The sequence below is a fragment of the Pseudonaja textilis genome, chromosome 2 (assembly GCF_049901715.1).
Source record: "Pseudonaja textilis isolate UNSWEBS1 chromosome 2, rPseTex1.2, whole genome shotgun sequence".
Taxonomy (NCBI): Eukaryota; Metazoa; Chordata; class Lepidosauria; order Squamata; family Elapidae; genus Pseudonaja; species Pseudonaja textilis.
Genome location: NC_141991.1, coordinates 26,668,150 through 26,683,558, shown reverse-complemented (window position 1 = coordinate 26,683,558; position 15,409 = coordinate 26,668,150). Strand labels below are relative to the sequence as shown.

At 41.8% G+C, this 15,409-nt stretch overlaps 1 protein-coding gene across 21 annotated transcripts in view; it reads left to right on the top strand.

The window, feature by feature from the left end:
- The window catches only part of CADPS (calcium dependent secretion activator), a 434,360-nt gene extending 430,067 nt beyond the window's left edge, over positions 1 to 4,293 (top strand). For all 21 annotated transcript variants that reach the window (XM_087923596.1, XM_087923594.1, XM_087923593.1 and 18 more), the window contains one exon: positions 2,891 to 4,293. In XM_087923596.1, the coding sequence (XP_087779722.1) occupies positions 2,891 to 3,070 (180 nt within the window). In that variant the 3' untranslated portion in view covers positions 3,071 to 4,293. The remainder of the gene's footprint in view (positions 1 to 2,890) is intronic.
- The last annotated feature ends 11,116 nt before the right edge of the window (positions 4,294 to 15,409 follow it).

The following is a 15,409-nucleotide window of genomic DNA, read 5'->3' as shown; positions in this document are numbered from 1 at the left end:
CTTTAAGAATAGTTGTTGGGTATTGGTGAACGCTGGCATAAAGGCTGCCATGACACCCAAAACGTCATGGTGGGCCAGCTTTGGCATATATGTCATAGGTTTGCCATCATGGTTCTAGTGTCAGGGTTCCAAGTAACACCTCCAACAGAATTAAAACTCCAAGGCGAGATTCTTCCTCAAAGTATACATTTATTGGAGACATCATATTGGCACATCTGGGATAAACCCGAATCTCACAACCCCTTTTTCCCCACCCAAAGTAAAGCCCAAAATTCCTTCCCCTGCATCCCTCTTTGCATCACATGGTCCAATCAAATCCACGCCCCAACTTCAGCCAACTTCGATCCCGCCTTCCCAGGTACAAGCTGGACATCCTTGGCTCTCAAAGGAAAGAATGTTGTTAGGATTATACAGCCACACTACCCACACCTCCCCTCCTTTTGTTCCCACAGTTAGCTAAACCATCACTGTGGCGGCCCTGTAGACTCCCTCAAAGAATGACTTTAGGGCAGACATTTAGTTCCTTCCATTTGATTGAAGGAAACAAGAGCAACCTAGACAGATGGTACTGAGGAGCAGGGAACTATATGAGGATGAACAAAAGCACTGAGTCTCTTCACAAAGTGCTGGATAATCTTCTGTAGCAGAGCAAGAAGTATCTCTTAGGCTGCTCCCTTCTATGTGTAGGAAGAGAGCAAAAGATAGTACCCAAAATTGTGAGGTAGCAATCTTCACTACTGACTTCACTTTCAGGGACTTGAAAGATCCTTAAAAACACATGTCATATCAGTATCTCACACATAATTAAAATAATTTCTCTTACAATAGATGTTGACAACATTTAAAAAGGGGTTACACAAAAAACAAGAAGCTCTCCCTCATGTAGCTGTGGTGTATGTGTGTGTGTGTGTGTGCGCGCGTGCGAGTGCGGGTATGTGTTGGATGGATGGATGGATGATAATTATTTCAGTGTGAAATCTCAGTGGCTTACATAAAATAATAAGATCTCAGGAGGAGGTAAATACATATTTGATCATTTTTTTGTTCCATGTGATATATTTTGCAGATGAGGAGAATTATATACTTTAGAAAGGAAGTCATGAATAAATTACTAAAATGGTTTTTAATTTTCAAAATAAAAGCAATAGGTATTAGCACATTATTATTATGTGTTAGCTTGGGAACACTGAAAAACACGGGAAGTGTCTTTTGTACTATTAGACTACGTAATAACCTCTTTTTTTAAAAAAAAATAACAGTTTCTCTAGGCATAAGAGAAATGCAAAACACATTGTTAAACCGTACATGAATTTAACTAATACTTGTATTTTTTATGACGTCGCTGAATTCTGTGAAACCAACAAAACCCAAAAAACCTTCACAAACCTAGACAAAATTTTGATAAACGAATGGCTTTAACACCTAAGACGGTTCACAGCCCCATTTAGCAATAGCACTTAGACTTATATACCGCTTTACAGTGCTTTACAGCCCTCTCTAAGTAGTTTACAGAGTCATCATTTTGCCCCCAACAATTTGGGTCCTCATTTTACCCACCTTGGAAGGATGGAAGGCTGTGTCAACCTTGAGCCTGGTGAGATTCGAACTGCCAAACTGCAGGCAGCCGGCTGCAGCAGAAGTAGCTTGCAGTAGTGCACTCTAACCACTGCGCCACCGAGGCTCTTATTTATTTATTTATTCTCATAATTCTCATAATACTCAAGGAAGGGCTATTGGATTGAAAGATGGGGCCATTGCCCCTCCCCACAGCTTAGGGGTAGCCACAACTTTATCATTGTGATGAAATATACATCACAACAATATAATGAAGCAAGTTTTTCTCCTTACCTACTTGATATTCTGATGGCATAAAAGGGGAACAGTTGTGTCATGATTTCACAGCATACCTTCCTCTTCCCTTCACCCTTACCTGCAGTCAACCCTGCCATATCTATGATATTTTTATACAAATGTTTGCCACTCCAGACTTCCCTTTGTTTGGTTCACTTCCAGTTTTGGAGTTTGAAATGGGAAGAGCCTTCCCCATTCCCATATATGTTTCCATAATTTTATTCCATAATTATCATTGTGAAGATTTCTGTGCTATGTCATAAAATACAATCTTCTAAAAATCCCTTGTTCAGTCCTCCAGTTGCTTTTCCCCTGTTATGAAAACTATTTTCAGAAAATACTAGGCAAAAAGAAGTCAGAATAATTGCTTTAATGCTGGTTTAATGCTGGTAATGCTGGTTCTGAAAGAGGTCCCACTCTTTCAGAAGGAAGGTTGGTAAATCTGTAGAATACAAACTCCAAATAAACTGTCAAAATCAAAGGTGCATGAAAAGCAAACTTCCTTCTTTAAGATTTTCTTTATGGAAGGAAGTTAGATGTATTTAACAACAGCACCCAAACGAACTCCTATTTCATCAATCAAAATAGCTTCCAACCTGATCCAGTTAAGAGCAAGCAAGAACATGAGAATAGGCTTCTGCTGGTTGACCCTTAAGTCCGATTAATTCTTCTCATAAATGGATACAGATATAATCAATTTGTGACCTCTAACAGATACACTGATGTGACAATAATATATTGTACAGTATACATCAATTTAAAATTAAGGAACCAAACCTCTTTCTTGGTCTCAATGGGTATTCATACTTAGACATTCAGCATTATCAAATCATTTTATTTCAATTTCTCAGTTTCTGCAGAAATGGGCTGATAAATCCTGGGGAATAAATACTGTAGGATAGCATCTGTTTCTAACAAAAGCAAAAGTGCTTGAAACCTATTTGGAAGCATGAAAGCTAATTGCTGCTATTTCTGGCTTGGGTTGGCTTGGGTTGGGTGTTTGGTCATGTCTTTCACAACACAAACTTCTTCATCCTAGAAAACCTACAGAGATTTCCGATTGCAAGGAGTTCTGGATTCTACTTTGAATAGTAAAACCTATGACACAGTCCGAAACCGGCTGACTGTAGAAGAAGCCACAGCCTCAGTAAGTGAAGGTGGAGGACTCCAAGGGATCACCATGAAAGACAGCGATGAAGAAGATGAAGAGGATGATTAGATCTCCAGATTTAGAGTCCCCCCAACCTGGATGTAGCCTGGAAACCAGTGCATGTAATCTAGTCGGTTATTCAATTAGCCACATTAGGAAATTTTCTGTCTGCTCTAAACGCCCATGGAAAATCTACCAATACAACTCCCATTTTAGCTGTGTGGTTCTTAAGACTTAGCACCTCTGTTTCGATTCATTGAGTTTCCTGATTTCATATCTCTATGTTTATAAGCAATATGGAGCACCATTGTTTAAAACAGTTAATTGAAAATAAATCTGCATAGAAAACATACTAGGTGTGTCCCTATAATAATTAAAGTATAAATGACGCTTCATTAATGTACGTATATACATTGATGGTAAATTGTTGTGAAGACAAGTGAAACAAGTACTTTCATATGTTTGTTTCTCTTCTATGGATGCCAACTGCTTCGAAACAGAGTAAGGCTACTACTACTACAAGACACCTATTTTGTACATTGGGGGGAGGAGGAACATACACCAGAAGCTGGGATTATTCCTGTTTGTTGTACCCGAGCACTTTTCTTCCAAAGTATACAGCTAACTTTGTAGAAATGACTGACCATTGGAATCTTAGTCATCCATCTACAGAATGGGCTGTTCTTGGGCTGATCTTGATCACGTTGTCCACCTTATGATTCTGAGCAGTTGCTTTATGTCAGCGTCTTGCCCCACTCAATGTTACATTTTGTTCAGAGTTCCAATAACTGTGTTTGTAAAAAGGACAACTTTAATTACAACCTTAGACTATACAGATGTGTTTATAATAATGAGGACGCTATAATTAACAATAATGATAACAAAATGACAATTTCTTTTCGTAGACTGTATCCATAATTTACATATCCTTTTGTTTTCATAATGGTTTTTATATCTTGTCATGTACATTGTATTTGGATCAGTAACGTGCATGTCCTTGCGTTTTTCCCCTCTCTTTCCAGGAGCTTTTATTTTTTTTTGTGTAATATAGTGGATTCATCTTGCTTTTTTGCCTTATACAAGCCAACAGTTGTAAAAGTGTGGGGACTGTGGCTTTTCAATAAATAACTGTTCAGATGTCCTACTAATAAAACACTGGAGTCTTTTTATGTCTGCCTTAGGAAGAAGAAGAAGAAAACAAAACAAAACAAAAACCCACAAAAAGATTAGTCAATTTAACAAGAATCCATGTAAGAGCTCCTGTCTTTTAGAATAAAGGAATTTTCTTTTCACCTGGGTGGTTTTTTAAAAAAAATAGTTTGTGAATTGAGGGGCTCTTTTTCCAAATTGCTCTCTGAAGGAGATGCAAACTTTGAGGCCCACCACTTCCCAAAGAAGCACCACTGGACTCAGGGAATTAGGCTTGGGAGGATGTTCTCAGACAGGTGGTTTTCCAAGGCTACTAATCAGAAGGCCCTGTTCAAACTTTCTTCATGGATTCTCTGTGATATTTGGCACGTATGTTCCTCTTGGTTTCTAGGTGCTCACTCAGAAAGGATTTTTCGAAATGACCGTCAGAGCCTTAGTATTTCATATATTATTATTATTATTAACACGCTCTGATGCTAAAGAGTTCTACTCCCCCTCCCCACCTGAAAAGAAATCTGTTCCAAATGCAAAACACAAGCAGAGGAGAGGAATTTCAGTTTTAGTTTCACAGCAGCAATCAGCTTTACTACTAAGCCATGCCCAGGCTCCTTGCTGTCTCCTTCTTGCTCACACAGCAAATACTGTTTCAGTTTCCATGTTTCAGTTTCCAAACAGCCCTCAGCTATCTCACACACTGACAGGACGCTAGCCAGATGAATACCAATGGATGCTGGTAGGCAGAGGGAGAATTTTTTTCCCTTATTTTCCTCCCCAAAACCCAAACCTGGAAAATTTACCAATGGGAGGCAACATATGCTGTGAATGAGGCAGAACAATTACCCAGGAAGGCCTTTCACACAGAGTGAAGCAGCTTAGGAGACCAGCCAACAGGTTTTCAACTGTGGTTATGGAGTATAAATACAACCGAGAGGTGGGATTCAAATTTTTTAACAACCGGTTCTGTGGGCATGGCTTAGTTGGTGGGTGCGGCTTGGTGTTCATGTTATTGGCTGGGCGTGGCCAACTCCATATCACTCACATCGAGTCATGCATTTCCTCGCCTGACCTCTCATGACTGTGGGGATGCTGCAACAGTCGTAAGTGTGAAAAGTGGTCATAAGTCACTTTTTTCAGTGACATTGTATGGTCACTCCACACAAGCAAAGTACCAGCAAAGGAGGGGAAAAAAACTCCAGAGAAGTTCCTGAGACAGGAAGTCTAGTCCTGCCGAGAATGTAATAAGGGTTAACAGGCAGTTTCTGTAAGCAACAACAGAATGTTTCCTTCCTGTCTTTCTTACAGGATTAGGTCAGTAATTTCTTCTAACAATCGGTTCTCTGAACTGCTTAGAATGTTAAGAACTGGTTCTAGCGAATAGGTGCGAACTGGTAGAATCCCACCCCTGGTACAACCACAACCGACTCCCAAATTTCTGTATCTAAGCGAAACAGGTATCAAGTGTCTTTTGTCCCATTTGCCACCGTTTGCACCATTGTCAGGTTGAATCACTGCATTCTTTAAAGTAGTAGCATGGTTATTAAGTAAATCTTCCTTCCGCCTTGACTTTGCTTGTCAGAAGGTGGCAAAAGGTGATCACACATGATTCCGGAGATATCTCAACCATCATAAATACATGCCACTTGCCAAACCATCCAGATTTTGATCCTAGGACAATGGGAATTCTGTGATGGATATTAAATGTGAAAAACGGTCATGTCACTCTTTTCAGTGCCATTTTAATTTTGAACAGTCACTAAATGAATGGTTGTAAGGGTCGAGGACTACCTGTATTTCACAAGGTTTTTTTAATGGAAATTCAGAGAGGTGTGTTGTGTTTTAATTTACAGAGAATATCCATATTCATGGATGTTTACAAGGCCATCTAAAACATAAAAGATGATTGATGATGAAGAAGAAGAAGATATAACAACAACATAATTGAATGCTCGGTCAAATGGCTAGCATGAAAAGCCATCAAAAAGTTTGCAAGGTTTATATGGCTGCCTACCTTGTAGAAGACAACTCTGGGCAGTTCTCCACAATAGTAAAACCAAAAATAATATAAACAAGAAAACAGAAACAAAAAGAAACCCATGACATTCCATGCAACAATCTACATAAAAGTTCGTGCTCTTTCATATGAAGCTCAGTTCCTTTGGGCTTATTGGATATGTTCAAATGATTTTCTTGGCAACAAAATGGCGGTGGTTTGCCAATACCTCACTGGAGGTTTCTAAGAAGAGAGTGGATAGTTACTTGTCTGAAATGATATAGGACATTCCGCTTGAGCAAAGGGCTGGACTAGAAAACCTCCAAGGTCCCGTCCAGCTCTATTCTGTTTTGATTTGTATTTGCCTCGTTGCACGGTATTTTCCTGTTTTACTTCCCAGTCCAACCTAAAGCCTGGTAGTCTCCCATCCAAGCACTAATGACACCCGTCCCTGCTTAGCTTTCTAAGACATCTTTGGCGATGCCATTCAGTTGGGCAAGCATAAATAAGGATTTACTCAAACTGAGTTCAGTGCCTGATAGCAACATGGACACCTCACGTGATATATATACGTCATTTGCCATTGCCTCAGTCTGGAAATAATCATCAACGTTGTCATCTTTTTGAACTTGCCTATAGCTCTAGACATCCACAGTGCTCTTCCAACCAAACAGTAGAAGGCAAGAACTGGAGGCTGCAGAAACTGTGGGATGGTGCCACAAGTGGGTGCTAAGGAGTGAGGGTGAGTCAGGAGGGTGCTGCAGGAGGGCAGGCATTATGCTATAGACTGCAGTAGGTTGAAGGTAAAAGGCTCCTCAGGAGAAAAAGCAGTGGGAATGACTTAGGAGGACAACATATAACCTTCCTTGCTGCCTTCCCCATTGACTTTGCTCATGGGAAGCTAGTGAGGAAAGTTGCCATAGCTATCAAAATGTCAACATCGCAATCATGTCACTGTGGAGGCATTGCAATAGCCAGAACTTTGATGGGTGATTACAAGTCCGTTTTTTCCATGCTGTAGTTTCACTTGATCTGAGTTCATGGACCTGTAATTGTCATGCAATCCAACCCACGCTTAACTAACTTGCCAATAAACACATCATCCAGTTCTCCTCTTTTGCATAATCAATTCAGTAGAGTGGTCCCACAATCTATTAGAGAAATTTTCCAATCCAAAAATTAGGTAAGGTTAATTTAGCAATTTCATACTGACTTCTAGTCATGATTGCATGGCCTTCAAAATCATACCAATCAATTTTTTTATGATTTGCTCTAGAATCGTCCCAAGTATCAATGTCAGATTTATGTCAGGATTCCGGCACTTAACCCCATTTGAGTCTCGAGCCAAATTTCCAAAACTTCAAAAGGATTTATTGGGAGTTTAAAAGTGCGGCATTGCCTGGGTGTAGCCAATTCTGAGACACATTGTTCTTTGTCACCCTTGACCCAGGTGTTCCCCCACCCCCAGGGTGTATCATAATTCATATCCTCCAATGGGACACAACCATAGCCAAGAGTCATCAACCACGCTCTCCAGTTAGAATTTTGTGCGGCAGAAACTTCAGTCACCTAGTTACTATCTTGAAAACATTTATGAAATGCAGTTTCAGTTGCAAGCTATCACACTGCTCCCCCCTCACTTTCTATTGGCAACTCTAAAAGACCATAGAATTATTTTATGAGTTGACAATTTACAGTCTTCAGTTTACTGTATCTTCTGACTTCCCCCTTCCAAGATAGAGCTGTGTCCTTTCTTCCGATCATATGGCCCTTCATCTCCAGAATTTCTCAAAGTTAATACATAGGATTCAGTCAGACTTTGGTGTCTTGAGATGCCATTTCTCTGGCTCTGGAAACTTAACCTCAATCCCGTATTTAAAGTTTGTCCCTTTATCTTGTTCTACACGATTGCTTGGTGGAACACAAATCTTGAGGAACGAGGCTACATCAAAACCCCTGGGAAGGTCCCGTAGGCTTCTGGGGATATTTCTCATTCAGAGCTGGTTTAATGCCAAGGTTCCAACTAATGAACCCAACCAATTCAGCACTTTGAGACTTTCAGCTTTCTCATTGAACTGTTTTATTGAGTACATCATTTCGGCATGAATGAAAACAAAACCAGCTCTAAATGTTTCACGTGGTTTCTGTATAATTAAAGAATAGATCATGCCCTCCCTCATAGTCACAGGTCACATTGTCCAATTAGATGTTCTGGCACCTTCAGTCTCTGTCCAGCACCTGTTGCAATGACCTTGGTTCCCGTGGGATGGTCTGTTATTGCTGTCTGGGTGGACATTCCATAGCTCCCACCTTCCCCACAGAGTGTGGCAAAATGAGATATGGAAAGATGGCTGTGACAGGCCTGATCAGTTTTGAAATTGACATTTAGTTGACACTTGTGGTCATTTGCAACCTCTCTGATAACATCTGGATATATATTCCCTATAAGGTTCTTGTGATGACCTGGGGTGTGGCACCTAGCCAGAATAATAAGTAGGGGTCCCTTTATTAGTTCCAACTTTGCCCCCAATGTCCCGGTTACTTTCCAGTCGGGAGAAAAACATTCCAAGGAACCTGCAACAGCCTTTGACTACAGATATTCTAGTCTAAAATGTTATAAACAGAAAACTTTAAACTATGAATTCAGCAAGTCAGAATAAGGTAATAAATCTAGTAGTGAAGTAACACGTCAGTAAATCAAACCAGTTGGGAGGATGCCAGGAACTCACATAGCAATACCCAAACTCCTTTAAACTCCCTTCCCAGGTGTGCCTTGTGAAGGAAATCAGAGCCCTTTCCCCCCTCGTAAGCCACACAACTCACTTTGTTCTCTTCTCCATTCTTCCCTGCTTGCCCTAGGATGAAGAGGGGGTGAGCCTTGGTCTTCCTCTGAACCCCCTCTCCCTGTTCCACCTCTTCCCTGCTCTGCCCAGACTGACTTTGCCCTTCCCCAGTTTCCTCCACAGCCAACAGAGCCTCTCTCCCACTCTCTGTCGGCTGTTCATCATCCTCTTCGGATTCAGACTTTGATGGGGGCATGAAAGTTCTGGGAACTGCCCTTGCAAATATTCCAGATGCCCTCAATCCTTTTCATAATCAGGGCTCTGGTTGATATTGATTCATTGATTGATGGGTTCCATTTTATAACCAACTACAGTCAAGGTACAAGGTACAATGTAGCAAGGTACAATTACAAGATTTATAGGACTTTGGTGGTACAATCATGCATTCAAATAATCACAAAACAGATCTCAACCCATTAAAACAAAAACCATTTTAAAAGTCCGCAAACTAAGCAATTAAAAAAAAAACGGAGCCTAAGAAACAAAGGCCCTCTTAAATATTTCCATTTTTCATAATTTCCTTAAGCCTATTAAGGAAAGGCTAGTTTGCATTCACCAGCATGGGTTAATGGGCCGATTGGATGCTAAGAGACTAGGAGTCAACTAAACATTAATAGACATTATATAGCAGTGATTTTTCTGAAGCGTAGCTGGCATTTAGTAGATTCCATGCCCAGTGCTGAATTGGAAATCAGTCGTCAAATGTAGTGGCTATAAGAAATGCAATCTTTGGTTATTTTTCAGAAACTAAAACTAGGGGTGTCAAACTCAATTTCATTGAGGACCACATCAGGGTTGTGTTTGACCTCAGAGGGCCGGGAGGTTGCAGGGGGGAGGGTCAGGGCTGGGCATGGCCATGAGAGGTTTGGCTGAGGTGGGCATTGCCATAGTGGAAGTGACATGGGACCGCACCTCCACACACATGGCTTTATACACTTATAAAAATAGAGAGGCGTACATTTCTGTTATTTTGCTTTTTTAAACAGTTACTTGATCTATTTGCTCATCTTATGAGGAAGGGACCAGATCAAGAGACTGACTCCATATAGTAGCAGAATCCTGCAAACCTGAAAGGTAAAATATTTTAGCTTTCCTCCCTTTTATAATCTTCTGAGTCAAGGATGGCTTCCTGCAGCACTCCGGAGGCCCCATTTTGGGCCTAGAAGGCCTCCTGAGGAACTCCGATAGCCAAAACGGGTTGCGGGGTGAATTTGCTATTTCCAGGCTGGCCCCGTGGGCCAGATGTAAGCACCCCACAGACTGGATCTAGCCCGTAGGCCTTGAGTTTGACACCCCTTCCTTAAACCATTGCTGGCTTCAAAACAGTAATGTAATATTTCAGCGTGACAATAGGATATAGAGAAACTCAGAAAATCCAAAAGAGGCAGTTCCCACAAATCAGGGAACGGGTTTAAAATGTCAAGATGGGAACCATAATAGTCTGATCAAAGCTTCACCTATATTTTTTTTTAAATGAGTCACACCTGGAAGTGTGAAGAGCTACTTGAAGCAGGTACGAATACATGTCCACTTGCCCATCTAACATTGTTCTGACTGCCCACAGCTCTTGAAAGTGACTGTGGGAAGAAAGCAGAGGAGGTGTAAAGAAGCAGCACAACACAGATATAAGAATAATATCAAAAGAGGCCTTAATTAATTCACTATCAATCTGGCTGGGAATTTACTTGCTAGAGGTTTCAAGATTGTGTTTTAGCATTAAACTGACATTAAACAGACTTTCCTGAAAGCTGTGCAGTGCCGGCTTCTTTACTAACTATATGGGGCTGGCTATCATTAGACTGGACCGCTAGGTTGAGCCTAATGATGCAACCCACACCTGGCTCATCACAAGATCCATCACATGACCCCCACCTGACATGACCTCTCCATCACAAGACCTACTGACCGTACCAAGCCCTTATAAACAGAGTTCACTGACATTGACGTTCCCTGAACATGTTACCTAGCCTGGTAACGAAACGTTTAGAAACCAATCCACAAGTTCAGAGAACAAACTTCCAACCTCATCCTACACCGGAGCTACAGATATTTGCCACCCTTGCAAGCCAGCCCTATGATTAAGCTTAACCCCTAGTGTTCTGACCCAGGCTGAACAGAATCACAAAACAGACTCCTTGTCCCTTTTTTATTTGCTTAATGTGAATTCCTGACATTCACATCCAGAAAAGTTCTGGCAAATAGCCTTCCAAGGTTTCATTGCACAAACAGACCTTATCAGTTCTTGGATAGGTGCTAGGCTGAGAACTTCCAGTAATAACGTTGTAAAAGGAAATACTTGGCAAGGCGTCTCTGTGAGGCATGAACTCAGATAAGCAAATTTTCACAATAGTAAGTGGACTAATTGTCTTTGGCAAACATCCCTCCCCTTTTGCTCCTCTTTATTCCCTATGGAATAAAGCGTCCACTTGGCCCTTTCTTCCGAGTCAACCCCTGTTCCTTAATTGTTCCCTTCTCCTGACAGCTCTGTGCATGCATGCATCTGGAACTGGCTCCAGTTGTTCTTCTTCCCTGCTAACCTCCAACTCCGAAGGCAGCTGATAAATGTCAGATGGCCCTGGCTCTCCTATCTGCCTCCAATGCATAGCACCCATCAGAGCCTTCCCCAGACTCCGGGACTGGCCAAAGTTCCTCCCCAACCTCCTCGCTGTCCAAGTCTGCCACCAGTTCTGCTGGCAGCTGGCAGGCCACAACACCTAGGCAGAAATAAGAACTGCCGGTGACCCCCTCTATGATCTCACAATGGTTATTCCTCAAAATAAATTGGCAAACCTAAAAAGGCTAGCAGGACTCACGACACAGCATGAGTTCTTGTGCATTCAACATAAGTACAATTCATCATCATCACCATCATTTTAGACATTGTCTACCCACTGCATGATGAAGGCCTCTTCTGTTTTCAACCAATACAGTCAGTGGTGGTATTCAAAATTTTTTACTACCAGTTCTGTGGGCGTGGTTTGGTGGGCATGGTTAAGTGGGCATGGCCATGAAACTGGGTGGGCATGGCTTTTTTGGGGGGAAGCCACCCCCCACCCATTTTTGGGGCTTTCTGGACCTCAGAGGAGCCTCGGGGGGGGGCATTTTTTCTCCCAGAAGTCTCCTCTGGGGCTCAGGAAGAAAAAAAACAGAGCATGGGAGTGGCACGCAGCACCCCTCCACACTCCATTTTGGGACCTTCCTGGCCTCAGAAGAGCCTCGGGGGAGGGGGGCGTTTTTGCTCCCAGAAGGCTCCTCTGGGGCTCAGGAAGGCAAAAATGGAGTGGGGTTGAGCCCCTCCCTCCATTTTTTGCCTTCCTGGGCCTCAGCAAGGGAAATCCCAGAACAGCTGATAGTATGAACAGCTGATTGTTGGGAGGGGGGGGAAAGAAATAGCTTAAGGGGCAAGCGTCCAGTGGGCGGGGTGAGTGAGTATCAGGCAGGCAGGGCAAGCGAGTCAGCGTCGACCAGGCGACCAGGTCAGGAGTGTGGCCAGTCAGAACTTACTACCGGTTGGGCAACCCTTGCTACCGCTTCGCCCGATCCGGTGCAAACTGGCTGAATACCACCACCGAATACAGTCCTGAGCTTTCTTTGATGTCGTTGATCCATCTTATTTTATGCCTCTTTCATGGATGTGTTTTATTAAGTGGGATCCATTCTATGACTGCCTTGGACCTGCCACCAGTTCTTCTTGATTCAGCCCATTTCTATTTCTATTCTTTTACTCTCTTGATGACATCGTGTATTTTCGTTTGGTCTCTAATCCACATGTAGGTCTTCCTAGTTTGCATTGTAATGCCGAGCATGTATCTTTCCATGGCTCTTTGTGCCCCCCATAGCTTTTGTATCGACTGCGAGGTTAGTGTCCATGTTTCACCGGCATATGTTAGAGCAGTACGATTATTTGGTTCCAATTCCTTTCTTACAAGCTGACCATACCCTGCCTCTCTTAGAATCCCTTCAAAGGCTGCCAATTAGTTACAGTTGTAAACTGGCAAATGAGAAGCAAATCTGATTTAATTAATTGGATTTGGTGGACAGACCCTTCATTAACTGTACGGCTGATTATTCTCATTTTGGGGGGGGGGAGAATGTGGTTTCTGCCCCCATTACTCAGAGATCTACTACAGCTCTCAGTTATTTATTTGTTTGTTTATTAAATTTATATGCCACCCATTTCACCGCTGAGTGACTCTGGACTGCTTACATTGTAAAAACGGAAATATAAATTTTGCAAACATGGAACATTAAAAGTTAACAAAACGTAAATCAAGCCTGCTTCCAAATTGCCTGACTGATTTCTCTTCCTCCCCCAGATCCTTCCTAAAAATATTCCAGAGAACGGGGAAGTTTTGACTACCCCCAGATAAATTAAGGAAATCACACTCGTTAGTTCAGTATGCTGGGGATGAAAATATTGTCCCTTTTGCTGCAAAATGCTTACTTTTTTCAGGTGGTCAGAACCTGGAGGGTAGAAAAATTGGATTACCTTTAAAAGAAAAAAGAAAAGAAACTCTGGTTCTCTCTTCCACGGCTGGTACTGGAGGACTTCCACTCTGAAATCCTGCTGAGCCTGACACAAATGGCAGTAGTGCCATGCCTAGCTTTGTCAAAATCTTTTTCATCTTTCTGAAAGTTGAGTTAAGCTCTCTTTCTTCAATGGCATTAATTCATGGGGCATGGAGATTGGAAATGCAAGCAAATTGACACGTGTCACCATTTATTAATCCAATTTGTTTCAAAAGTCCAGCAGTGGCCCTGCTCGCTGCTACACCAAGTGTGCTGCTTGCCCTAAAGGATCTGGGTAGGGTAGGAGGCTACTCTGTTGTCACCTTAGTGACACACATACACACTTAATTTCCCCCCACCCCCCACCCCTTCTGTTTAAAAGTAGAATTTTATACTCCTTATTTTCAGTTCAAAGTGATATGGAGTTGTCGCTGCCCTGTGGTTTGAGAACTGAATCAGGATAGGTTCGAAAAGAGTAATTGTGTCAAGAAATGAAACAGCATTTATTGGTCAAACACAGGGGTGTTAAACTCGCATCGTCACGGCGTCATCACGTGATTTATTACGACTTTTTCTCCCTTTGCTAAACCGGGCATGGGCGGGGCCTGCAGGCCACAAGTTTGACAGCCCTGGTCAAACACTACCAATTATAACAATCTTTCTTAATCTTGGCAACTTTAATATAGGTGGACTACAACTCCCAGAATTCTCTCTGCAGCATGCAGTCTGGCAAATTCTGGGAGTTGAAGTCCAGATATGTGAAAGTCGCCACAGTTGAGAAACACTGATTTAGAATGTTTGAGTCAATTAACTTCATTTGGAAATATACATCTATTTCGAAGAAGCGGTTCATCCAAAATGCAATATTGCAAAGGGGAAAGGCATCTAATAGTCTCTCTGTGGGAAGAAATCCAGTGGAACTCATGATACTGAGAATATGTGTGTGGGGCCTTCACAATTTACAATATATTAGAACCATCCCACTATTAGGCCATGTCAACATCACAAATTTTTTTGAAGTTTTCAGTATTTCTTTATAAATACACAGTATTTATAAAGAAATACAGTATTAAGAAATACATTTTTCAGCAATGATGTTGCAAATTGACTTAGAATTAGAATAACAGAGTTGGAAGGGACCTTGGAGGTCTTCTAGTCTAACCTCCTGCTTAGGCAGGAAACCCTATACCACTTCAGACAAATGGCTGTCCAACATCTTTTTTTAAAACTTCCAGTGTTGGAGCATTCACAACTTTTGAAGGCAAGTTGTTCAACTGATTAATTGTTCTAACTGTCAGGAAATTTCTCCTCAGTTCTAAGTTGCTTCTCTCCTTGATTCGTTTCTACAAGCAATCCTTGCATTTAAAACCGGTTGAAACATCCTCATGGTCACATGCACGAAATTTCAGCAGTTGGCAACTGGAATATATTTACAATGGTTGCAGTGTCGGGGGGTCACATGATTGTCCTTTGGGCTTCCAACCAGCAATGTCAATGGGGGAAGCCAAATTCACTTAATGACTGTAGCAACAGAGGTTGTAAAACAAGGTGCTGATCACTTAATGACCACCTAGTAATGGAAATCCCAATGCCAATTGTGGTCATAATAGAGAACGGAGGATAGGAACAAAGAAGGGGAGACAGGAACAAAGTCTGACGTTTGTAATCCTCTTATATCTATTTCAATCACAATAGAGCTGGAAAGGACGTTGGCAGTTTCTAGTCCAACCCCCCTGCTCAAACACTCTATATACAACATAGAGCGAAAAGGGAGTAGAGTGAAAGGGGGGAAGCAGCCTAGAATCCTTACATAATCATAAGAAAACTAAATCAGATTAACAGGTTAACAGAGTTGGAAGGAACCTTGTAGGCCAGGTGTGTCCAACCTTGGCAACTTTAAGACTAGTGGACTTCAAC